The following is a 26570-nucleotide window of genomic DNA, read 5'->3' as shown; positions in this document are numbered from 1 at the left end:
CTGTAAAATGACACCAGTTTCCAAAAGTACTAAATGTGCAAAAACTGGCCACATGTCAAATCCTTGCACTGTGAAACGTGGCCCTGCTACAGTTCATTAGGGCTCTTCGTGTGAGAACAGATAACATGATTCAGCCATTTACCTTTTAATTGCTCTAAGCAAACAAATCCTTTCCAACATGCACAACTGTTAACATTGAAAAGAAAGATCTGGAAAAAAATTCAAGAAGTCAAATTTCAGAAATCCCAAATGCAGCATATATAAACATCTCCCCCCCCCCCCCCGACATTCATTCACTGGAACAAGCTAATGAAGCACATATTTGTTAGATGCTGTGGGGTGGAGTTGTAAGGGAAATATATAGGTACGGTGCGTTAAAGAGTCATAAACTATGCTTCAATCACACATCCTGTCTCCCTCCCACAAGCTAAAAGAAAATAGTAGGGAGTAAAGAGAGAAGGTCACCAGGAAAGTAAAAATATTGCTTAATGCAGATGCTGAAAAGCAGCTAGCCTTGCCTGAGGCATAACAACCTCAACTCATCTGCCCCTGTTTATTCTACAGAGCACTAGCACCATTCATGTTTAACCCACACAACCGGAGATAACAGCTTTATCGGAACTGAAAAAGAACAAAGATGTACGAAATCCACATTCTCTTCCTTAAAATATTCTCCCTCTGTATCCTCCCTTCACCCGGCTCCCCGCCCAGCCCAGCACACATCTGAACGGCTGCCAGCGGAGGAAGCGAGCAGTTTCCATACACACATCACGCCACAATGTGGGAATTCAGGAAACAACACAAGAAAGGGGTTCCTAATAACTGTTCTAGCGTACTCGGGCCAATTTATACAATCATACAAAGGTCACAGTAGATGTGTTAAAAAGCACAAAAGATAAACGCCACAACGGCAACTAGTTCAAAGTAGGAAAATAAATCTTGGGCTTACAAAGTGTTTGGATGACCTGGAATTGCTCCACCTACAATTTTTTAAGAGGTTGTCCTTCACATTCTTTAAAATTCCTCCATCTTAAAGTTCCTCCCTCCAGGAATCCTTGTAACTCTGCCGTCCTTTGTCTGCAGCAGCTGGAGCTCAGGAAGCTGCTGATATTATCCCTCATGTACAGAGAGAAAACACCACTCAGTTCTGCGTTCATTCAGTGCAGCTGAGAAGGGTGTAAATTAATTTCTGTGGATCTCTGATCTCGGGCCAGTTTAACACAGCTTTTCTTCTTGCACATAAAAATAAACTGTTAATACTGCTCAGAAGTGCCATTTAGCTCTTGGGACCAGACAGTACACCCCCCACCACCAAAGCGGGGGGTTCTTTGTCTAGTCTCTAAATACGCTGTTGGGTGAAATAATGGCCCTACAGTAAAGAAACAGTAATGTAAGCAATAGTCAAAAAGACTAAGAGGAGGAAATGACGCTAAGCTTACTAGGTGAGCAGAAGCAAGGAATAGGTAATTCTGACAAGGGAGATTACTTTATCTTTCTTACCATAGAAGCCAAATAGTTTGACAGATACATATATTGCAGAAAAGGAAGTAAATGAACAAATATATTAGGGGATACAGATCAAAACAAGATCAGATTTCAAAACTGCATAAGAAATCACAAGACATTTGTGGAGAAGGCAACGAGGCACAGGAGGGTTAAGTGGTTTGTCCAAAGCCATGCTGGGAGTTCAGTCTAGGCTTGTAAAGTCTCTGAGAGCCACAGAACCTCCCTTGCTGCCCACACGTACGGCGAACCTGGACGCACAGCATCGCAGCTTCTGCTGACATCTTACCACCGGAGTGGACAGCACTCAGGGCCTTCAGGGTGGTCACGGCCATTTTTAAGTTGTATTTAGAGGGTTTGATGTTGCTGCTATATCCAGCCCCAAGACATAATACACCCTCAAAGGCTCCCTCAGGTCCTGCCACTGGGTACAGCTGGAGACCAGCTATGCTTTCTGAAGAGAAACAAAATCAATCTGATGGACATGAGACTGAGGTATGAATTATACATAAAACCAGTTATCATTCACCAACAGATGGTGATGACAGGTATTCATAGACCAACACCATGAAACTTGACATGCTCAGAATTTCTTGAAAAATTCTACTTTTCAAAACACAAGAGCAGGAATAATTATGCAGTATGTATTCCTCTGTCCTTCACTAAGTAACTGCTGTTGTGTTTCTACACAAGTTTATTAAGCTACCAATTCTATATAATAAAACTTAAATGAACATATAACTTCTGGGAGGGAAATAACTGCTACTGAGACTTTTGCATAGCCAACTTCATGTCTTGTCTATATTGTGATTTACACTGTAACATGGCTTCTGCTCATCTACGGTTTTGTATGCTACTGCATGTGATTTTTTAAAAGTGTGTCAGTCTGGATGGTACCTCTCATGGAGGGTAACTCAAGTTCGGCACGGTTCCTTGGGTGAAGAAAGGGCCTGCAGAGGGAGGGGGAGAAAAGGAACAGCTTACCACAGTGAAATGCAACCTAGAGGTCAGCAGTGATGTGTCACCCATGAATTGATTGATCAGGTACCACCTGTAAAGGGAATTATTCTAACTGCTGAACCTTGGCCCCTTTTTCTGCAGAATTTCAGAAGAAAGCTGTGTAACCAGAAGAGGGACAAACAACTGCCAACTATGGAAAAATAAATTAAATGTTTCAGCTTTGCTCTAAACACATTCACATCCCAGTCCCTTAGACTTAAATGTAGTTTTGGCAAAATAAGGACAGCAGGGTTAGTCTGGACAAAGGGATTTCCTTACAAGACACTGTTCTCCCAAAGAAGGACCCGTAAGCCTTTAACTGTATCAAGTTGTAGTAACAACCTTGATACATGAAAGTTGACCATCTCCCTTGCTTCTCTGCACTCTTGCTTCTCATGCCTCTTTAAAAAGAGATGTCTCTTCAAAATCTGCTGAAATTAATTAAAAGATTCCCTCAACTTTCAATGGATTTGGATGAGAGTGAACTGTAAGAGTAAGGCACAGAGGCCCTGCACTTCAACACAGTCTTTGTTTGCTCTTGATGACTAAAGAACGTATGAAATCACAAGAGCGAGATGTACAGCAAGGTTCTGCAGCAAAAAGCAGATTTGATAATCCCGGTATTTCAATGACCATAAAGATTAAGAGGGGAAAACCACAGCTGATTAGAAATCAAAAAGCCTAACCTCTTCAAAGTCTCCACGACTTACAATGGTACAACTGTATTGATAAACAACATGGGGACAGGGGAGAGGGGGTGCTTTTTGATGTAAAGCTTTTGCAACTTATTTTTAATATTGATGTCAGAATCAGACTCAGAACTGAGAAATGAAAGAGGCCCAACCAAAAATAATCTTGGGGTGGAAGTAACCTTCCATTGCCTGGCAAGGTTAAAAGTATGGTCTTGGAGAAACAATGAGTGCCATATAGACGCTTGAGCTCTACTAATGGTAGGAGCAGGGCCATCTTCCCCCACTACATAGAAGATGTACTGAATAGTAAACAGATTATTTTGAACATGAAATTAAAGAAGAAAAATTAAAAGAGAAATAATATCATGTACAAAAAAGGTCAAATGTATTAGAACAAAATATATGAAGTTCTGTTAAATAATTGATTCAAAAAGTGGCAATTATAATTTTTCTGAGCACATAGTTGTGCTCCTAAAAACGACCTTTCTCCTGTAGTAAGCTACAAAATGATTGATAATTAGAGACAGCAAGATGTCAAGTTACAGATAACTGATTAACATTTCATTTTCACAGGAATAAAAAACTAAAAATAGAATTACAATCCACTTCAGAAGCTGCTGCCACATTCTAGAAGAGCACCAGCACTCTCTGCTGGTGATCTTTGTTCAATAGTTATCTAGGGGAAAAACGAGGAATGAAGCCGCATTATGTTTTTGAAATGGAATGCCATTTTTGTTTTAAATGGATGATTAATTAGATCCTTATCAATTTAGCAAGCAGCAGCTCTAGGAGCTAGTTATGTTTTTTGAAACAGTACAATCATTACTAAGAAGTAATGCTTACTACGGGCAACCATCATTTACTGGAATAAATTTCACTGTTGCAAATAAACATCTGATGTTTAATGCTTCTCTCTGCAGAAAGCACTTCTGCTGTGCTGTAGCACAAAGACAAGCTGGTGTGAGAATTCCCGTGATGCCAAATTCCTTGGCTCCACCCTGACTTTCCATCAATTTTAGAGCTACACCAAGAAAAACAGCTCTTCTTAAAAAAAGTCCTGGTATAACACCAACACCTTCCCCTACAGCAGTCACAGTGGAAACGCTACTATGTTTTAATCAAAGCAAACCTGCTCCCAGCCCTGCCTCTGTTGCACCCTCTGCCAGGAAGCTGGGAAAGCTTTGACTCCTTCTCCCCAGCTTGCACCCAAGCCTTGTCCACATGCCTCATGGATTACTTTACTGCATCCGAGACTGAGACTGCAAAGAGACAAACAGATCAGGAGCAAATAAATAAAGTACCTAAGTGACAGCTGTCCCAGTTTCTAAACTATGCACAGATCAGGCATCAGTAAGAAGGGTTAAAGACTGGCAAATTGAATCCATGTGCAGCTCGTGAAAGTGTGGGAAACAAAAGAGACAATGTGAGTTAAGGACAGAGTATTCATTAGCAAGGGCTCAAGTTTCTTGGCTTTTGCCGGTCTGCTTCCCAATGGCCATTTTTCAAGGTAGCTTTTTGTTCTTTAGTTTTGAACATAGTCCTGGAAAGACATTATACTCTTTCTTAGCTAATGAACTAAAGCTCAGTACATGTTGAACTGCTTAAAATAATTTGTCTTTTTAATTCCCTGGGGGCAAGAGGGGAGAACAATGTCAGAGATGCGTTTTTTCAGCTGGGCTACAGTGGGCTTTGGATCAGAGCTTTATATGACATAACTGATCCAAAGACCTCAGACACCTTCATAAATATTAATTTACACTATGTAGTAAATGCATCAAGAAATCCAATGTTTAAAAAAAAATACCTGAGACTTCATAATGCAGACAATTTGAGTCCGAGTAAAGCCATGACTGGAGAATGGCTGCCAAGCTCCAAGCTGCTGCCCCAGCTCAACTCTGCGTTGCTGGGGCTGGACCTGCCATTCCTCCCTTTCAATGCCCACAAGGCACTCAGCAACTTATTAATGAGGGTGGCTTGAAAGCGTTAGGGATGCTGAAGAGATTCAATTTACAGCAGCAACATTAGGTTGGAAAAAGGGCTCCCTGTCATTCACAGGGAGAGGCCTGGGGTCCCCAGTTTTTCCACTTGAGGAGCGCAGTCAACCTTCGTATCGGGTGGAGTGTGCAGCCATTGCTGAATTAAATGATGCGGGAGTGTGAGTGATACCAGCAAGTGCCACGTGCTCCCAAAGCCCCGTGGTAGCTCTATACTCCTCCACCACGTGGGAGACATCCAGAGCAAAGACTGCAAATCCCCTGGTGCCTAGGGCCAGTTCTTTGAAAGCAGCTCCATATCTGGTAGGACATAAATACCACCTCAGGATCTACTTCATAAGGTCCCTAAATATAAGGGAAAATCTGATATTTGCTTCTTCAGAAAAATCTGAATTTTGGTAATCCTGGGGGGCTTGGAGGGGAACTGTTTTGCTGCTAAATCAAGAAAAGCAGCAATTAGGATGGAGTTCCAGAAAAAACAGTTAAAATAGCGGGTCAGAAATTGGCACACAGGGTCTATTTCACTGTTTCAGTCAGTAGATATCTGCATATTAAGTGTAGCAAGATACACAGCATTTTACTTTGACTATTTCACTTTATGAAGTAAAAAATGGGAAGGACAGCTCCTGAATTAGAGAAACAGCTAAGAGCCGGAAAAGGAACAAACACAGTGGCAAAAAAAACAGTCATACGTCAAAATCAGAAATAATTGTCCTAATGCATTCTGCTCCTGACAAATCTCAGCTTCAGAAGAGGTTCACATCTGCAGAGAGTCCCAATGAACTTTTTAAGCATTCAGAAATCACCAACATTTGGCTGAATGGGACAGAGTGACAGCCAAATACCAAGCACAGAGCTCTAAAACGCTGCATGAGGAACAGGGATTCCTGCCCAAGGGATCAGAGCAAGTTTCCCACTGTAGAAAAAGACAAAAGGTTTCAAACTTGAAGTTCTCTACTTTTCAAGGAAGCTAGTATTTTGGACATGACAGGACTCAGCAAGAGATCACTGATCTACAAAGAATGAGAAGATGCTAAAAGCCTTGAGAACTTGAGTTAACTATAGGAAATTAACATGATTACTTTTTTTTTTTTAAATATATTAGCTATATGTGCCCGACTGCTCTTAAATATTCCCTTCCCACATACATACCCACACCTTTACCTTCATACCATATGAATTCCGTATTCAGCTCTGTCCCTTGATCATTAATGCAGACTCCTAAGCTTCAGACTTCAAAGAAATGCATGCGTAAGAGTCACAGGCACAGGACTGGAACAGTGTCAAAGCCTCCCTGTGCAGGAACCTCGATCTTCTGTTTGACTTCGCTGTACAAATATCTCGTTCTATGAAGACTAGGAAATTCAATGATTTATGTAGGGCTTCCCACAGATTAAGTTAATAAGGGAACCCAACAGTGCCTCATCTCCTTCCGCCTTCCAAACACTGGTAAATGAAAGGAAATGGGAATGTCTCCTGGGGTAAGGGAAAGATGTGAGTGCTCTACAAATGTGCGAGGGAAGAAACCAAAGCCTTCATTGTGTGGGTATTCTCCAGGAACCCTCTTCCCTTCTCCTCCCTGCCATAAGTAGCATATGATAATGTTCTTAGGGAAACTTGGTTCAATTGCAAAGCCTCACCCACACCAATCATCACCTACAACAGTGGTGTTTTAGTTTTCTTCCTGCTTTTTCTTTCATATTTTTCATTCCTTTGTCCCTCCCCGCTTTCTTCTGTTCTCACCCTCCCTCTTTCTGCTGCTCAAAACATCTCTGCTCCCTGCTTCCTTATTTCTGTAGGTTCTCCTCTATCGTTTGTAGTACATTTCCAGTATATCACCAGCATTACTCAGGGCTCCAGTCATGCCTTACTAGTCAAAGCTTCCAGCATATGAGACTGAATTACAGTTTCACACAATACAAATGAAGACATTACGGCACAGATACATCAAGATATAGGTCTCTCCAAGACCCTATGGGACTTAAGGACTCATTAATGTAACTTGCAATCAACATCCCTTTGAGTTACATTTGAAAATTACACCAGCATTCTCTGGCCAAGATGAAGCCTCATCACGAGACAGTCAGAAAGGCAGTTTGGCCTTTTTCAGCTTTATTTGTAGCTGCTCATATATCACCAACTTTCAAGGATATTACCCAACACCCGACTAACACAGGTGCAGTTTCTTTAGTGGTAAGAAGCTGCTATAGGTCATCAGATTTGGGCATTTTCATTGACAAGATGATCTATGCTTGCTCTGAGCCAAGTTAGACATTACAATGGTAAAGTTTGAGAAGGTGTTGTAGATATACATGCTTCAAAGGGCCTTATGATCCCTCATACAACATTGGGCTAAAGTGACAGTACTGATGGTAGTCAGTGTTACGGAGCAACGATTTACTTACTGAGAAGGTGAACTATAAAGCCAAACTCAGAAATTCTCTGCCTAATGAGAATGTTGCAATTAGGTCATCACTGAACACTGTGTAACCACAAATCGGTGCAAAAACATTCCCACAGAATAAGTAATATGTGACAGTAGGTATTTGGAATGAGAACAAGGATTTCACCTATGTAGTCCTACTGCTGAATTATGTAGATAAACAGCAGTCCCGAGACAGTCAGCTTCCAGCGGGGACATGCAGGTGTCAGGATACACAGACCCAGTTTAGCACTAGCAACCTAGAGCCTAAACTCCCAAACATGAAAGTTCATGTCCAACTTTGATGAAATTTGACAAGGTATTCAGAGCAAGTTTCGGGGTCAGAATTCTATTTAGGTCATGTACAAACTGGATCCAGGCCACAACCTTCTTTATATCTTCTGGACTCCAATAACTATTTCTGCTAAAAAGCTAAATTAGTTCTATGCCTAACCTTGCTCAGTTCAGGCTGTACACTTTGGTAAGGCTCCGAACATGAGATCTTTATTCAAATGACAAGATAATGGACTTTAATAGGAGAACACTCTCCAGACTGCTTTTGGTCACTGGAACTCCCTGACCCTCTCCCTCCCTTGGGTCCTGCACAGGCACATGGAAGTACCTGTTGCTGGGGCAGACAGGTCAGGAGAGGCAAGATTTGCGGGTTAATGGGATGCTGTTCTATCAGGGAGATTAGGTTACAAGGCCGTGCCTTTGAAGGCTAGCTTCTTCAGTGTGGCACTTTGGTTTACTACTGGGGATTTCTTTTAATTAGATTGTACTCTTAATTATTTATGGCCTATATTATCTACAGAAGCTGCCCAAAACCTAAGCCTTAATAAGGATAATTGGAATAATCGTATTTTTATCTCTTTTGTAAAGCACCTTGAGCCTTACTGATGAGAAATGCCAGGACAGGATTAGATGCTTAATGAAAAATTATCATTAAAAAGTGGAATAAAAACGAAAAGTGAACTAAAATTGAATTTGCTATTTTATACTTCATTAGGGATGAACTAAGGATCATTTATCAGAGGTGACACTCTGAAAATTTTAACCTGAAAACAGAATGGGGATCTTCTTTATGCATTTCACAATGGGAGACTCCAGGTGGGGATGCCAAGGGCCAGAGGCAGGACCAGCATGTCGTGAGAAGTCAGAACAGCACCCAGGAGCCTGCAGTATAGAAGTGCCGAGCTCACCTACCTTATGCTGGCAATTCAGTCAGTTCTTGGCTATTTACAGTATCAAGCAAAAGCAGAGGATGTTTAAGGTCACCCAAGTTCCGGTGTCCGCCACAGCTCCTCCACAGTAAAGATCCGACCTTCCAGCACTCACCTTCTTCAAAAAGTACCCCAGAATTGAGACAGGTGGGATTTGTGCTTCTATTTCGACCATGTGGTAAATCTCACGGTGAGTATCTACAGGCCTACCTGAATCATTCTGCTAATGAAAGGCATAATCTTTTGACCTGAGGGCAGACCATGAAGCAGTAGCAGGGATGGCTAAACCCAGAGCCTCAAAGGGCTGGTGGGATCCCCACTATCCACCAGGGAAGGATGAAAACGCAAAGCTTTTAACCCTTTGGGGGTTTATCACCCACAGATTGGCATTTTGTTCTCACACAGATCAAAGCAGGAGGATTTGGAGTCACTTCTGCTTAATTCAGAGTTTGGGCAGAGGCGGGTGAGATCCTGCGGGGCTGGCGGGGACAAGGACTATGGTGGGAAGAGGAGGTCAGAGCAGGCACCATCTCTTGCAGCAGGGGCAGAGGCCCTGGACCTCCTCTGCAGGGCTGTAGGAAGCAAAACACCCCCTTCATTATCTAGGCTTGAAAATGGACCTGGGAAGGGATGGGACCGCTCTGTTCTACCCTTCACACAGACCCCTCTGTCCCCACTACAACACCCATCAAACAGCCTCCATCGCAAGCCCTCGAAGCCTTCACCTCACCTCGCCGCTCACCCATGGGGGGCTTCCCCGAGACCACCAAAGGTGCCTGCGGCGACCCCCAAACACGGGACGCGGTCCCGGCGTTTGAGGGCTGAGCCCCACAACTGCCCCACACCCGCCCACCTCCGCCGGGGAAGGTGGTGGTCCCCGTGAGGGCGGCGGAGAGAGACGGGAGCCCCTTCCCCGGGCTCTGAGGGGTGACCCGCGCCGCCCGGGAGGTGCGAGGCGGGGGCAGCGCGGGGGGTGGGCCGGCAATTCCCTCAGGCAGGAGCCGAGGGAAGGGCCGGGGCCACGGCGGCCGTTCGGCGGGAGCCGGCGCGGCGCGCCCCCGCCTCAGCAGCCCCTCCGGCGGGTGAAGCCCCGCGCCGCTCTCCGCTGCACCTGCCCCCGGAGCCCAGCATCCCGGCCGGCCGGGCGGGGCGGCCGCAGCCCCCTCCTCGTCGCGGAGGGCCGGCGGGGCAGCAGCCAGCCGCGCTCCCCTCAGCCAGCCAGCCCCGTAGCGGCGGCCCCAGCCTTTCCCCACCTCCGCACCCGCTCCTTACCCCGCGGGCCCCTGCCCCAGCGTCCGCCCGCTCATCCATCTTGCTCCTCTTCCCTCCGAGGTGACAAAGCCGGCATGGCAATGAGAGACACCGAGGAGCTCTGGGAAGTGCCTACCCCAGATTCAGTTATTAACTTTCACCAGGCGGCTGCAACTACGGCACCCGGCATCCCCCGCTGGGCCGGCGCCGGCAAAGGCGGCCGGGAAGTGTAGTCCTCCCGCCCCGCCGCCGCCTCACCGGGCCGGGCCTCACCGCCTGGGCGCTGAGCGGGAGCACAACCCTCGCTGCGCGGCCCTGGGGCCGGAGGGAGCTGCCTCCGTCGGCTCCTTTAGGTCCCCACGTCTCGGCCGATGGGGGAGAGGTGGCCCAGGCAGGTGCTCCATGAAGGCAGCTCCGCTCCAGCAGGCCTGGGACACGCAGGGGGCTAAAGGCGCAAAAGTCCACTGTTAAGCAGCAGCTGGGCTGTGAGGCACACCAAGGAGGCAGGCGTCAAGGGGAACGCACAGAAAAAGAGGGGATGGAGACACTCATCCTTCTCTCCAAGAGAGGGGGTGCCTTCCCCACCATCACAAAATGGCCGCTGCCCACAGGAGGCCTGTTCCTCAGAAAGGCAGAGCTGTAGCAAAAAGTTTTGGTGTTTTAATGCCAGCCAGAAACGCAAATATTAAGGATGTGAATATTAAGGATGTCCTGGGCCCCCTCTGCCATATCAGGGCTGATGGCCCTGCACATGACTGAGTCACCAGTGCTACAGGGTGACTGCCATTTTTACAACTAACTTTTTCAAGTACCATTTCGAGTACCACATTTTACAACATGGAAACGCTTTCTCTACCTTCTACAGTTAACAGTAGATTGTAAATTATGCAAGGAGACACCAGTATGAAAGCTCATGTATTTTGGCCTAAAAAGAGCTTATTTTCTTGACACCCAATTTTAAGTCTTTTATGTTGAAATTTTTTATAATCTCAGCCATGAGGATTTAAGCTCTTCATTGTTTATTTCACCTGGCTCTTATTATCAGCCCACTTACCTGCTAAATCTATTACCTTCATAACATCATGAGCTTTCTGCGACAGCTTTGTCTTCTAGTGTCTTACACAATGTTTCTAACAAGCAACATTGCTCGCCTGAAAAACCCTCTCAACTAAAGCAATAAAACTGTAAAAGCAGAACCATCCAAGATTCATTTCTAGTAAAGTCATCAGAACACATGGAAAAATAATCTATGAAGATGGGTGTGACTCCAGAGGATGTCAAATTTAGTGAGAGAAGGAACCTCTAGATGCCTTAAGAGTATTTTATCACTCTAAGAGCCAGGTGCTAAAAAATATTAATAGGGAAAGCTTAAGAAAATATCTGGAAACTCTGTCACTCAAGTGATGAGCTGCTGGTCATCAAGTGTCCAGCTCCTGCCACCTCACGTTGAGATGTTTCATCGATTTTTCTGCACAACCTGTAAAGCTGAATATCTCTCTGGCCTTGCTGTACAAGGTTTGCTGTGTAGAGAGCACACACACCTGAACATTACATTAATTAAAACAAGCCCTGTGGAAACAGAAGGACATTTTAAAGATGTGAATAGCAAGCATCTAAAGCCAGGTGGGAAAATGTTAGGAAGTGCAGACATCTGTGTCTATGGGGCATTAATATTCCTTGCCATATTTGATTACAGATAGCATTGTTTTGTGGCTTTCAATGAAGAGGGGAAAAACCCCAGCAGAAGTAGTGGCCACACACCAACCTTTCACTGTAAACACCAAGAAATGAGCTATGGAGGGAGAGCCTGTTATTGCTCCATGGGAATCCAGCAACACAGGGGTGTAAGAGTGACACTAAAATGGGCCGCGCTGTCACAGAGCCTTGTTTGACAGAGCCAGACAAGACCAATCTGTTATAAAACATGGTGGAATGTTTGTTTTTGTAGTACTGGATTTCCAAAATCCATAGTCTTTTTGTGGCCGACAAGCTCGCTCCTTTCTTTGCCTCGTTACTGCAGCTGTCGGAGGTCTGCACCCCTGCCTGGAAAACATGAGCAACAGTGAGCAAGCAATCCTAGCAAAAATCTGCACCATTCATGCGTAATCAGACAATGCTTGGGAGATTTACAAAGGAGGGGAGGAGGAGGAGAAAACCACAGTGCTGCAGTCATTTGCATTACTTCTAGTTTCTTTTCTTTGCAATAGTCACTTTTAGCTTTAAAATGTAAGGAGTATATGTATTCTATACACAGCTTTATACACACTTCAGCATTATTGGGTTTTAATTCGCATCCCACCGTGACTGAGTAAAATTTGGCAAATAGGCTGTGTCTGTTTATAACACATGCTTTCATTTCGTTTTGGTAATATTATGTACATACATACAAATTAACTTAAAAGCATAGTCTGTGTTGTGGCTTACTGCTTACCTCAACGATTCTCTCCATGGTTTGTCCTGGCTGCTTTATACTATTCAGGCCATGCAAAACCTCCTGGAAAGCACCCTAACAATACCACTGTGAATTCACAAGGAATAAAAACAGGCAATCGCTGCTTTACATCACTTACTTTTCTCTGATCCAGCAGGAAGATACACAAGCAGTTCAGCTAGAGCACTGCATCTTCTTATGGATCTTACAAGCAGGGCCGTGACTGCTAACATAATCCAGAACACGCTTTTGGATGCTCAGAAGCCAATCTGAGTTTGGCATAGTCCTGGGTGTGGTTTAGAGCCACCCTGTGCTCACATTCAGGTCCTGCAGCAAACATAGGAGCCAACGCGGGACACTCAAAATGGAAATCCCAACTTTATGCATTTGCAACGTGTTGGTGGTCCTCCACTGACAATACTTGCGGTTCTGCAACTTGCTTAAGCCACACACACACGCCTGATTGTCCGACTGTGTGGTTTTAGTATGCTAATTTTAGTGCTTTTAGGACCCCAAACCTGATCAGGGGCGCGCTGCGGTTCTGTTTCCCATTACTCAGATTTTTACCTGCCTCTCATCTTCAAAGTTTCCCCTATATTCAGATTAGATACGTTAGTTGCCTACAACAAAGCAAGTTCTCTAGATGAGAAACACTTTTAAATTTGCACTTTTTTTACTAGACTGGCACATTCAAAATTTCATACTTGATGGCATGGAAGTTTTAATGTAAAGGCATATCTGTAACAATTTACTTCCTTACCAACAAATTTCACTCTGATGATGACTAGGTGCTTATAAATCCACTGGATAAAAATAAAAGGATATTTACCAACATCAGAAAGAAGGACCATATGCAAACTGGCAGCACTTTAAATATGTTTATTCAGCAGCTATTACAATCAGCCTCCAAAAAACTGGAGTCCCCTCTTGTTTCTGAACCGTGTCAAGTGATGAAAACGCTTGCTAAGAACATTGAAGCTACACAGTGCACTCCTTTCTGAGAAACAGACATGTCTAACAGGGATTAATCTCTTTGAAAAGGCAAAATATAAATATATACACTCTAAGTTCACAACAACAGTTTAAACTCACTACATTAATTCAAGTGGGATATCGGTGGACAAATCCACATCATGTAAACTGCAGTCGTAAAATCTCTCTGCTGTCTTCTCCTCAAACCCTGTCCAGTTTTGGTTTACATTCTGTGATCTGCCTGTCGCAGAGTTGAAATACAGAAGCATTGAAGTGTTGAATCTCAGGGGCTGTGCACAGGACCGGGAAGCGGGGCGATAATCTGTTCTCTACACATTGCTCAAGGCATCCACGCCAGGAAGAACCTTACCTGTTAGCAGTTAAAAAATATAAAGTTAAAGAATATCCTCTGCCCTCAAACAACTAAACTTTACACTCGCAACTGCAACATTTAAACATATATAGAAAATATAGGTTAAAAATGGAAGAGCTTGGTTCTACATACACTCCTGTTGACAACTGTGGCTCTTAAGACATATGCGTTGCACTCAAACTGTTCCACATAGTAAATACCTTTTAGGGCTGGAGTAAGTATCCAGCGCACAGCTGCACTCCTATGTCAGCAGGCACATTCTTAACATACCACAGTCATCAATTCTCAATTAACAATAATGGTGAATTTCTATCCAAGTCTCTGCTAGGGTCAGATCCAAACACCTAAGATATTTTTCCATTAAGTTTGATGGCAAACAGATTTTTTGATTGGATCTAGGGAGTTGCTGCATACTTTCTTCAGTCCCTAGTGGCATGTAAATAGAATTCTGGAGTGTGTGGTGGAAATTTTAAGAATGAATTAAGAAAAAGAAACAATGCCTCCCACAAGTCTCAAGTCTTTTACTGGGACTAAAAAACCCAGGTCTAGATACTTACATGCCTCATTCCAACTGATGGAAGCAAAGAATATGCTCATCTTTGAGTATGAGAGCCCAGATTATTAAAGCGCAATGTTTTCTAAAGCATTTTTGGCTTTTTGTCCTATTTTAAAATAATGAAGGGAGACCAATCTGGTTTTGCTTTTTTTCAGAAAACCTACCTTCTAATGCTCAAGCCATGTGGCAGTACTGAATTTTAACACTGTTCACAATGCTCTAGTTTGCTGGGGGTTTAGGAGGGTTTTTTGCCCCTTTTTTTTTTTTTTTTTTTAAATCTTCAGAAGCTTTTCTAATTAGCTAGACTTCCGTTACTTTTAAAAGATCACACACAAACCCACACTTTGGGCCAAAACTTAGACAAGTTTGCCTTTTGAATAAATCGGTTACACAGTGTTTCTTTCTAGCCATCTGCATTCTTTCCCTCTACTATCACTCCCTAGGCAACAGAAACAAAAGCTCTGTCTCGTGTGTAACTGCTGGAAACTAACAGCTGCAATGCAGTTTATTGCAGTTTCGATTCTACAGAGAAGTTGACAGTATTAGATAATTTACACATATTGGGAAACAGCTAATTACCAGAGGAAATGAAAACCTATTTAGAGTACAATGTAACTCATTAGAAGAATCCTGTAGATTCTCACCATTTTGAATTCAAAGTAACCTCGTGCAGGTTCCTAAGTGATCACCAGAGGGCTCCCCAAAACCAGGGAATTTCAAACAATGCGCTAAAAAGGAGACCTCTGGCAAAAATTCGAGACTATTCTGATGAGATTTCCCTAACAGAAACTGGGCATTTTAAACAGTCTGGTTAGCATGTCTCAGGGGATCATCTACAGAAGAGAGCCCGCTCTCAAAGCTGTTTTATCTTCTATTCCAGCATTTTTGCTTTCTGGACTTTGCTTTCAGACTGTGCTGTTTGCAAGAATCACTCCATTTTCTTTCCTCTCTTTCTCTAGGAGGACTACAAAAGAAGAGCAATGAGCTCCTCATTCTTCAAAAAAGCTACTGCAATTCCACATGGTGGAACAGAAGAGACATTCATTCTATTGTTGTGCTTTCTTGAATCAACACATGGTAGAGCACCCAGAACTCCCTGATTTGCTCAAACAAGTTAAGATAAAAGAACAGTTACCCTCTAGCAGTTCCAGGCTGGCGCCACCTCCTGTGCTGACATGGCTAACTTTATCCTCAGTGTTCCACTTTGCACAGCAAGTGGCTGTATCTCCACCACCTGTAATACAAACAAAATCAGTGAGACACAAAGAAACTTAGATTTTTTTCAGCTTAAGGGCCATAGCCTTGCTACAGGCTAGCACCGCTTGCACATACTCAGCATGAGTACATACAGCAGTTTTTAGAGCCCTACCTCCAAGCTGAAGGACAGATGAAAACATGAGGAAAGAAAAACAATTTGATCAGTATTTTTAACTTGGGACTGACAAGCAGAAGTTTCCTTGTTGCATTTAGAAAGACAAGAACACACACATACAACTACTTACCGATAATGGTGATGCTACCCTTTCCAGTTACTTCTACCACTTTGTCCATCAGGGCTTTGGTTCCTTTGGCAAACTTGTCCCACTCAAAGACACCAACTGGACCATTCCACACAATTTGCTTGGCCCTTCCCACAACTTCCACAAACTTCTTCACACTTTCAGGGCCACAGTCCAAGCCCTAAGACGAGACGCCACAGATATACTTACTGCCAACCCTCATCTCCAATCACCAATGTCTAGCTGGGATCCTCTGAAGCTCCCCCCTCAACCCTGGATATGAAGCAAGAGTTTCTCTGCTCTGAATACCAAGGAGCAGAAAGACTTGCCAGCAGCTGCTGCCGTAGGGTGGAGTTTGGTGTAGTATTTATCTAAGGATAAGTCATTTTTAAAATCAATGTAAAATGCTTGAAGCCTTGGTTAGAAACTTTTGCCAACTCTACTTAAATTCCAGTCAAATAAAAGGGATTTCTCCTGCATTCAGATCTGAAGGTTTTAGAAGAATTTTGCTGTTTTAATCCAAATCTCACAAAAGCTACTTTAGACTTAAAAATTCAGAACAACACAGCTTCAATTTCATTAAACCAACACACTCTACACAGCTTGACTGCCTTCAGAAACATTTGCAAAGGATCACAATTACTCTTTCTACTCCTTTAAGAGGTGTCCTTCCCACCCCACTGCTGCGTACTACTTCTCTTAGTCCCTTGCCTATTAAAACCTACCATCCAGCCAGCAGGAATGCCTGAAGCCACTGTGGCTTCCCCAGTCTGTGCATTCTCATCAAATTTGTCTGCAGTGACGAAGTCAACAGGCAGAGTAATCTTCACGCCGTTCTTCTCTGCCTTGGCCATCAGGTCCTTGACAATTTTTGATCCCTCTTCATCAAACAGAGAGTTGCCAATCTAGAGAAATTGTTTGGGAAAAGTAAAAGAGAAGCCTTTGTTTAGCTACTGGTCTTTACAGAAGAGAAAAGCAGCAGTCAAGCCAAACTACACAGACAGCAATTCTGGAAAGACTGTTTTCTTAAAGTACACAGCTAAACATAGGCAATAATCTGATTTTTGCAAAGTGATTGTCAAGTAACTTCTCAGCACTCCCTACTTTTGCGGAGTTGAGACAGCCAGTTCTCAATACCACAATACATAAGCGACATTCTGACCATATTCTTTAGTAGGAGCTGACATATTTTCATACCTCCATGTTGTTGATCACCTTCAGGAAGGTGAAAGCCATTCCACCACCAATGATCATCTCGTTGACCTTATCCAACATGTTACTGATCAGCTGGATCTTATCCTGAACTTTGGCTCTGGCAAGAGAGAGAAGGAAAAAGAATAATGTAGCCACTGCCCAAAACTCCTCAGACAGAACTTACTCTCTAGTAATCTTTAGCTAAGACAGCATGAAGCCTCACAAGGACATTCTTACTTTACAAAGGGATGGCAGAGGAGGCAGTAAATAGACACAAGTCTTCCATCTTCCCTCTTCAATGCCATGTATGGAATTTTTGTTGTTATCTAAAAGAAAGCTCCATAAAAGACCGTAGAAAACAACCCTGAGCTACACCTAGCCTGGCACTCAGGAAACTTGCATTGTAGTCTTAGTTTGATCATGCCCTGCTTGGTGACATTAGGTAAGATGATTTCTTCTTTCTGCTTTATTTTCCTCATCTCTAGAACAGGGATAATGACATGAATTTCATGAATAAAATGCTTTCAGACCTAACCATAAGAAATATGTATTGCCTCTACAAATCCAATCTTAGTGACAATGGAGAGCTCTGGTGTGAACCAGCTGCTGACCCCAGTTTAAGCCGTGCAAGTTGCTAATGTTGCTACACTGTGGGAGCTGGACTGGTAAAGAAGCGTTGATGGGATGGGACGGAGCCACAGCAAAACCCTGCAGAGCCCATCTTGCCGTATGCAGCTACAGGCAGAAAGAGATGTGAAGGTGAACTAGATTTTTGTTTCTTTCCCTTGCACTTACCCTGCTCCTGGCACTGAATTACTTTCCTGCACATGGTCTTTCTTTGCCAACACATTTCATTTCCAGTTTACATGTTAGTACAGTTGTTCTCAGTTCATCTTCTAGGCCCAATTTAGTTATATATAAGCAGTAGCGAATCTACAGCTGGACCACATGCAGCTTCCAAGTGTGACCTCCCTCTGGTACAATCAAGCAAGAGTTACTCAATCTGCTATCCCACCTCAGAACCAGCTGCATCGCCAGTAGAACAGTGGTGCTTTGAAACAGATAAAGGTATATTCCGGCTCTGAACTGCTCTCACAGCTCCTCTTGTGACTCACTAAGATGGAGTTGGCATTCATCAGTCCTTGGTGACACAGGGAGTTCAGTATCAAGCTCCTAGACTGGGACATGCTGGTCACCCTTGTTAGGCACCTCTCAAAAAAATGTTATTTTGTTCCCCCTGGATTTACAACACCTCCAGACTTTACTAATAGGCCTGGTATTTTAACATTTTGGCCATCCTAGTTGCTGCTCTAACTCAAATATCTGACAAAGTAACTAACAATCTTTCCCTTGGTGATATACCTGCAACTTCCATCAAAGGCAATGAGGAGTTTATAGCACTTATTGATGGGTCGCCTGCAGCTGTGAACCTTGGAAGGGTACTAATAAAAAGAAAAAAAGCATTGTTCAGTATAACCAAGGTCACAGAAGTAGTTTAAAACTTTATGTGAGAACCAAGTACTACTACTTAAAAAATACATTTATGGGTGTAAAGAGCAGGAATAAGCCACATACTTCCATCAAGAACACGGGAATGTTACAGTATCCCAGCTTTGTGTTACTTAGCAAAGTATTTTAATTCACCTGATGAACTGAAATACACTGTTATAGAACTACAGTGCTAAACTGCACATACAGGTAAGAAAAATTGGCGGCAATGGGAAATTACTTCTACACACAAGCAGTCACTTGGTTTTGCACCTTCAAGTTTCTTTGCACGCTAGCTGCTGTGGAAGAGCAGAGGCCCATCCAGCTACAGTAGGTCACCATTGCATAATGACACATCGTGTCAGTTTACACAGTGCTGAGCTGGCAGGATGCTTGTACTCTGAACCATGGAGGAAAGGTCACTGAATGTTTCAGGGCCATCGTGTGTATCAAGCAGCTCTTCACAGGAGGGGACATGGTCAGTTAGCTCCTCTATAACCCACACCTTACAAAGACCTCAGAACTTATCTGAAATCTGAAATGTAGGTACAGTTCAAAGGAAAGCACTTGTTTGCACCAAGCCAAAATAACTTTTCATTTCTTACAGAGGAGTTAAATAGAAATACAGAGTCGATATATTCTTGAATCTTACCCTCCAAGAATTGCTAAGAAGGGTCTCTCTGGACTCTCTAGGGCCTTAGCAAAATAATCCAGTTCTTTCTTCATCAGGAAGCCAGCAGCCTTCTGAGGCAGACTGACACCTACCATGGAGCTGCAGAATAAAAGTAAAAGCAAGGAAAGGAAAAATTTTCCATCAGTACAGGTCCAAACACCCCTGTGTCTCAGCATTATAAAGCAAATCATTTAGTCAGCTGCAGCAATGAGAATAGCTACTACCTGCATGAAAACAAACAAGAGGTTTTAGTTTTCCTAGTTTGATAAGATGGCTGTACGCACTTACTTTCTGAGATTGTTTTTGCACAGACACATTGATACGCAAGACATGTATAGTGTTAACTAGTGATCCAAAACACTGAGGGACAAATAAGCATAGCAAGAGTAGAGATGTATTCCTCCCATAGCACTGGATTATGAAATCAAGATCAAATAGGACCACTAGAATCTGCAAGTACACATATCTAAACATGGTCCATGAGAATAATTAATCTGGAGCTATTAATCTTTTGGAAAAGAGGTCTGCTATAATTGCAGGACAATTTATACAAGTCCTAAGCAAGTAATTTTTGTATCTTCAAAGCCTAAAAATCAATTCAAGTCTTAAAGAGTTTCATCTGTCTCCTGCTCCCAGAGGCAAACTTGAGAGAGCACACACTATTGACAACTACCTCCACTAAATCCATTGCTCAGGAGCAAACATAGCAGAATGACAACGGAATAAGACCAAAAGGAAGTTAAAACTCATTGGGGGCAGAGCTGCATGAGTTGCAATGGCAGACATCATTTTGCAGTTCAGTCTATGGAAAAAAACAAATGGATACACACCTGTGAGCTCGGTGGGCCGTTCCAAAAGCATCATTGACATAGACATCTCCCAGTTTAGAAAGAGAGGCTCTGAAAGCCTCCACTTTTGCAGGATCAGCCTTGATCTAAAAAGAGAAAGAATGAGCAAAGTCATCAATTTGACTTGAAAATCCAAAGCAAAGAAAGGTCAGCTGAAGAAAATCATCAGTTCATCCTGTTGGGTCACTGGATTTCATATGTTCTTTCTCAGTCCAGCAGGAGCAACAAAAAGGTTTAAACTCCACGTTAAACCCCCCAAGACTGCTATTACAGGCCTGAGGACTGTTCACACTTCAAGTTTCTAGTCCATCAACAGAACAGGAATGAATTACAGCACTACCAACCTTTCAGTCTCTCTCCAAGACTTCCCGTTTTGTGCAGTGAACACAGGTAACACAGAAACCACATGCAGAGACAAGGCAATGCTGAGATGAGACTAAACAAACTCATGCTCGCTTACTGAACAAAGAAAGTGTGGTCTCCAAGTGCCATAGGTAAAAGGACGAGCTCCTGAAGGATTGATTTAGCAGCTGCACATAGCAGGCCACAGGTGAAAGCAGCCAACATCGGAAAGCTGGAGATAAGCTTAGCATGTAGTGGGCAAGAACAGATGCATTTCTGTTAAAAGACTTTTTCTCCATCCTCCAAGCATCCTACCAAGTCCTCATGGGACAGCTCATGTAGTTCGGTTTTCTTTCCCATCATGAAAAGACAACAGAGCTCACTTTGACAGTAAGTGACTGCTCAGGCCTAGTTTACAGCCACTTCCTCTTAAAGAACAGCCCAGACTGGCAGTCAGAGATCACCTCTCCGAGAACCTTTCTGCTTCATCAGCTCACCAGCCCAAGTGAAGCCTCTGCTAGCACCCAGATGTAACACCACGGGGACGTCAGCAGGAAGGTACTCTAATATATGGCAGATAGGTTCAGGGCGGCTTTGGGTACCCTTTTATTCACACAGCCTGAGCAGAAGACAAGCCAAAGAGACTACGCAGATTATAGAACAATGCTGTCAACTGCTCCTTCACTTGGTAAATTGCCTGGCTTTACCCAAAGAGATTAAGCGCTCCTGTTAAAACCAGTAACATCTGTAAGCAGAACACAAGAGGCTCTGAAGGAAGGAACCATTACCACTTGATCTGCTTTGGAAAGCCAGAGTTTATAAGCACCAGCTAGTAATCTGCAGTCTTGTATCGCATCACTATTTCCATAGCACTGACTTTCACCTCTGTTAGGATGAGAAACAGGTCTGTCAACATCTCTCCTGTTGTGCTCAACTGCAGTGCATGCTTCCATATGCATACATCCAGATAAATAACCTCAGAATTACAGAAATGCACAAAACCAGGGGACTGTTTCCCAAAGCAAATTAAATTCTTGCCCCACTCTTCTCCCTGCCACCACATTGGCTTTCAGTGGCACACAGTTCTAACAGTGAATAATTCCAGACTTGTTCAATTTCTCACTGCCATCTGCAAAGGCTTATTAGTTCTCTGTGTTAGTTTTCTAAGCTACAAGAGTCCTGTGTCAGACCATAAAGGGCACCACATGATTTCAGCATTCCACTCCACGCACTGAATCTGAAAGGAGCCAAGGCCTGCGCAGTCAACAGGGTCACCATCGCTAAGAAAAGCAGGTGTCTGGAGCAAGCACTCTTCTTGACCTTCAAGAAAATGTCAGAGGTGCAAGGCAGCCCGGTTCTAGATGCCCACTCATAAGAGCAGACAGGCTTATAAAAGGGTTTGTTAATCCCTATGCTGCAGGATGTTTAAACATTATATTAAAACATTAGCCAGATAACCAAGAAAAAAGTGTCATTCTTAGGGCCCCAGTGGCAAACTATCTCCAACAGACCTTGTTTCTTGTTTTAGACATCCCAAAATAAAGTCTAATAAGCAGCAATCAATTTCCTGTACAGCCCTATTTTGCTCCTTTTTCCTTCTTTTACAGACTACACCACCATCAGCAGAGTGATCTGTAGCCTTTCACTTAAGTTGTCTTATCTTGGAAATTCAATGCATTTGACTAGAACTTTTGCACAGCATGGTACAAATGATCGGACATGCTGAACTAAAGATCTCTGACATCCTTCTGAGAGTGAATTCATAAATAACATTTTAGGCTGCTAGCTCCTTGTCTATCTGCAGCAAACAAGGTAGTAAGACCAGAACAGGCATGCACAAAAGTTAGACTTGAAGTTTCACCTTGTTCCCTGAAGCATCCTTCCCTTTCCCTTCTTCTTCTACATGGAATCGGAGGTTCTCGAGCAGGATGACGGAGCCAGCTGCAGGATTAGCACAGGCCTTTTCCACCTCAGGACCAACACAATCCTTCAGGAATAAGACCTCCCTGCAAACAAAAGGTATACACTGTCATCCCACCAGTGACTCATTCTTTCAGAAAGGAAAGCATCCAGGTCTGCCACCAGAGAAAGGGTGGTACATGCTGGACTGCTCTTCTACCTCACCTGCCCATGAGTGCTTTAAGCTCCACAGCTACTGGGGCCAAGGAGAACTTTTCAGGCATAGGAACACCATCTGGGCGACCCAGGTGACTCATCAAAACCACTGACTTGGCTCCATGATCCAAGCAGTGCTTGATGGTAGGAACAGCTGCCTTGATTCTGTAATGGCAGAGAAGAACAAATTAAAAAGGATTCAAGTAGAGTTTACCACACAAGTAGACTTAGTGACCACTTACAGAAGAGCCTTGGGAGTCATCCCTTAAAAATGACAGAAGAAATGGAGTACAAAAGCTGGGCAGAACAATTGCTTAAGAAGTCCATCTTAGCTCTGGTGTTCACATGGTTAGCCTAGATCTCATCAGTAAGTCTCCAAAAGGGAGACCAGGCTTCTTAGCCGCCTATCCTTGCTAGAACAAATGTCTAGGAGACTAACAACATCCAACAAGAGAACAGCTTTCCCTATGGAGCTAACTCTCCTAGGGACTGTGACAATCCTGAAGCACAGTCCAGAAAGCATCAACAAAATTCTCCGCTCCAGCATGTTTTCATATGTTTCACTGTTATCTTCCCTGCAATGTAGGACATGGAAGTAAAATGCAGTTTGTAATCTAAATTCTGCTGATTTCTTGTAGCTAAGAAATGCCAGGACACACTTGAACATTGGCACGCTTCCAAGTTTAGTCTGTGATCCTGAACCAATAAATAGAGATGATGGGAATGTTGAGCAGTGAGCATATTGTGGGGAACAAAACTGGCATAGGCCCGCAAGCGACAGACAAGCAAGACAAGACATTTGATATCTAAACCTGTGTCTTTGTATGCTGCACTAGAACAATTATTCTAACATAAGCCAACAAGTTCACACAACTGCAGGGTAACCAGGATGCAGAAAGTCTTCTGGATACTATGAACAAATACAGCAAATTTTCACACACAGCCAAAGGGATGTGGCTGTGAAATGGTCATAACACTTCATACACATTTAAAGAATTAAGTTTAGGATCTGTACAATTAAGGGACTTTTTCTATATGCTTTGCACAGCAGCTATGATGAGAAGAAGCCTTGTAGTTAGCACAGTCTGCTAATAGCTACAGGGGTTTTAATTAACACTTGTTGGACCTTCTCTGAGACACCTTTAGTATTCTGGTACGAGCAACGACAGCTTAATCATGGCAGCATTCCAGGTACTGCTAACAGAACTGGGGTAAAATCAGAGCTAGAACTTTGGGATTCCCATCTGGGATGGAAATTATGGCTCACCTTTGATTGTTGGTTATGTTGTGATCCTTCATTGGAACGTTGAAGTCAACCCTAAAAAAAACCAGAAATAAAATTAAATACTCAACAAATGTCTTTCACAAAGAGTGAGAGAACCTGCCAGTAAAGTCACTGGCTAGAAAAGCAACTTTACAATTAGAGTAAGATTTTTAGCTCTATCTTGTACACAAGTTCCGTTTTGAAATCAGTATGTTATTAGCTACTTCTGCTTGTAATAACAGAACACAAAGGGAGAACAAACATCTCCTGAATCACTTAGTAAAGCTATGCCACCAACACATCCTAATGCTCATGACCACAGTAGCAATGATGCTGAAGCAGGAAATAAGAGATTGAACAAGCTCCCCACAACCTTCTCATTTTAAACAACGTGGTCTCAGATCACCGGCTTGGAGCTTTCAAGGGAAGGGAGGCAAATAATGAAAAACTGACATTGTGCTCTCTAACGAGGCCTCTAAAATACTTGGTTGGGCTACTACGGCAAGCAGGCAGGCTCAAGGAAGCTGTCCAGTTACTGCTTCGAACTTCAAATTTCCCTCCTCTGCAGCTCTAGTCCCTCTGCAGACGAGTGCTGTGGCTTTACCACATTCCCACTGGAAAACCTAAGGTGGATCTAGAGGTAACTTCCCTACTCCTACCGGATGAATGAATGGAAGGGAGGAGTTTCATCAGCCATTTGTCACCAGCATACCTCGCGCACATGTGCTGAGGAGCAGCCGCGGGAAGCTGCGTTGCATAACACCAAAGGCAGAAATTACTCACAGAATTACGGAAGGGAACATCCAACCGACTGTAACAGCATATCAGAGTGAGGAAAGTGAAATATGGCATTACGGTTTGCTCTTTGTTATTCTGTATCTATATGAAAGAGCAACAACAATTCAGGAAGTTGCTTGAATTCTTTTGTAGCCTGCTCAGCACGAGACACAGATTGAAAGAACAACAAAAGCCGCCAGCAGAACAGGAGTAGCTGAGCAGAAAGAAATTGAACTGGCAGCCTCACAGTACAGTGGACTAATTCTAGAAAGGGGAAAGAAAAGCACCATTATCGTGCTATTATTCTAAAATGAGAGAATAAAAGAATAGTTTGCATTACAGAGGCATCAGAGCTACAAAAGAAAGACCCAGCTCACCCTTCTTCCCCATTGCACAACACCTGAAATCTGAGCTCCCTCTGAATCCTTTCTCCTCCCCATTCCCAGCTTCTCTTGAAGCTTCGGCATTAGGACTTGAAAATAAGCGGGTTAGGAGTATGCCAAAGTTATGATGAATATGAGAAGAAAAAAGGAAGTATTGATTTTAGCAGTACTGAGAGCACATGGTGACTCTTTTCAGGGAAATGAGATGCAGGCAGGAAACACAAAGATTGACACATCATCTGCTGTTTCACTTGGTTTTAGTAGCTCATCGCAGAACTGCAGACAGAGGTGTCCATTAACTATCAGAGACTAAGAACTGGCTAACCCATCCCCTGCCAACGCAGGACTGTAACACAAATCAGAAAAGGAAAAAACAGTTACATGGAAAACCCTCACAGTTGTTACAGAGATAAAAAGCTCTTTTGTTGTACCAGATTTAGGAAGTGCATGCAAATTCTGAGCCAGCTTCTTCACTACTCATTACGGGAGCAAGGTTCTGGTAATCAAATTTCTAGTGAACTACTAAAATAAGATGGCAGAGAGACAAGATAAAAAGCGCAAGTTGTCTGACGCAGACTACAGGGAAGAGAAGTTATAATTTTATTACACCTGCCCACTCACCGAGCAAGGTAACAGCCACTTACTAGTCATATTATGGTGACCTTGACAAAGAATCCCACAATAAAAGTATTTCGAGCAGGATGTGCCCTTATTTCCCAGTATCTGTCAGCAATTCCAACATCAGGCTTTCAGCAGGCCTTGATGTTTTATAAATGAGCCATGAATTCCTATTTTAGGGTTTTACACCAGGACGTGCTGAATACCGGCGATTGGACTCTTATTGCAAAATGGAGAATTACCGTTTTATTTGGGTAGCTGATCAGAGCCGTATTTTCAGTTTTTCATTGCAACACTTTTTGGATCTGCAATAAGGCCCGCCCGGATCCAGCACGGGGGGGGCCGGAGGGGGGAGGGCACAGATCAACCCCGCCGGGGCCCGGGAGGCCATGGGCGGCTCTCTACCCCCCTCCATCCCCGGGAAACATCCCCCCCACCCCCGCGGCCTCGTGCCCTCCTCACGGGGCCCGGCTGGTGCTGGGGGCCGCCCCCGGGGACAAGGGCACCAGGGGCGGCGGCCCCGGGAACGGCCGGGCCGTTCGTCCCCTCATCGTGCGTCGGACCCCAGCTCCTCACCTCATGACGACCCGCTTGCCCTTCACGTCCACCTTGTCGAGGGTGAGCTTGTTGGAGAGAGACATGATTGCTCCCGGCTCAGACCAACACGCAGCTCCGCTCTGCTACGCCGCCGCCCGTGCTCTGCCGCAGCGACCGCCAGCGCCGCCGGCACCCAGACCGTCCCGCCCCTGCTCCTCAACGATTGGGCCGCGCCGCCCGCCGAGTGTTGCTATTGGTCGAGCTGCCTGCCCGTCGACGGCCTGCCCGCCCCCGCGGAGGCCCGGTCACGTCCCGCACGCAGCCGCTCGGCGCCTCAGAGGCGCTGGGCAGGTACAGGCCTCGACCGCGCCGCCGGGCTGCCACAGATCAGGCACGAATTTAAAAATGTATTTTAT

General features: G+C 44.0%; 2 protein-coding genes across 3 annotated transcripts in view; both read right to left on the bottom strand.

The window, feature by feature from the left end:
* Nucleotides 1–10261, bottom strand: part of AMOT (angiomotin) — a 63538-nt gene extending 53277 nt beyond the window's left edge. Inside the window, exon 1 of one of the 2 annotated variants that reach the window (XM_054214644.1) lies at nucleotides 10106–10261. The gene's annotated coding sequence lies outside the window, so the exon portion shown is untranslated. The remainder of the gene's footprint in view (nucleotides 1–10105) is intronic. The other variant, XM_054214648.1, reaches the window with a different exon arrangement.
* A 3117-nt stretch (nucleotides 10262–13378) lies between these two features.
* PGK1 (phosphoglycerate kinase 1) lies at nucleotides 13379–26351 on the bottom strand. The gene is made up of 11 exons (XM_054214624.1): nucleotides 26194–26351; nucleotides 23843–23893; nucleotides 22585–22740; nucleotides 22322–22466; nucleotides 20101–20204; nucleotides 19250–19369; nucleotides 17113–17227; nucleotides 16641–16820; nucleotides 15919–16096; nucleotides 15552–15650; nucleotides 13379–13857 (listed from the first exon to the last, which is right to left on the bottom strand). Exons 1-11 carry the CDS (start codon nucleotides 26256–26258, stop codon nucleotides 13817–13819), a joined length of 1254 nt encoding a protein of 417 aa, XP_054070599.1. The 5' UTR covers nucleotides 26259–26351; the 3' UTR covers nucleotides 13379–13816.
* Nucleotides 26352–26570: the final 219 nt, after the last annotated feature.

The sequence above is a fragment of the Rissa tridactyla genome, chromosome 9 (genome assembly GCF_028500815.1).
Source record: "Rissa tridactyla isolate bRisTri1 chromosome 9, bRisTri1.patW.cur.20221130, whole genome shotgun sequence".
Taxonomy (NCBI): domain Eukaryota; kingdom Metazoa; phylum Chordata; class Aves; order Charadriiformes; family Laridae; genus Rissa; species Rissa tridactyla.
This window is presented reverse-complemented; position numbering and strand designations above follow the sequence as displayed.

Bases quoted from the DNA above. Each gene is read 5' to 3' on its own strand.
- PGK1 (XM_054214624.1), bottom strand. From the start codon at position 26,258: ATGTCTCTCTCCAACAAGCTCACCCTCGACAAGGTGGACGTGAAGGGC. The intron at 22,741-23,842 runs GTGAGCCATAAT...CTGCCATTACAG, and splicing joins AACATAACCAACAATCAAAG to AATCAAGGCAGCTGTTCCTA. The intron at 20,205-22,321 runs GTGAAACTTCAA...TTCTCTTTTTAG, and splicing joins AGGATGCTTCAGGGAACAAG to ATCAAGGCTGATCCTGCAAA.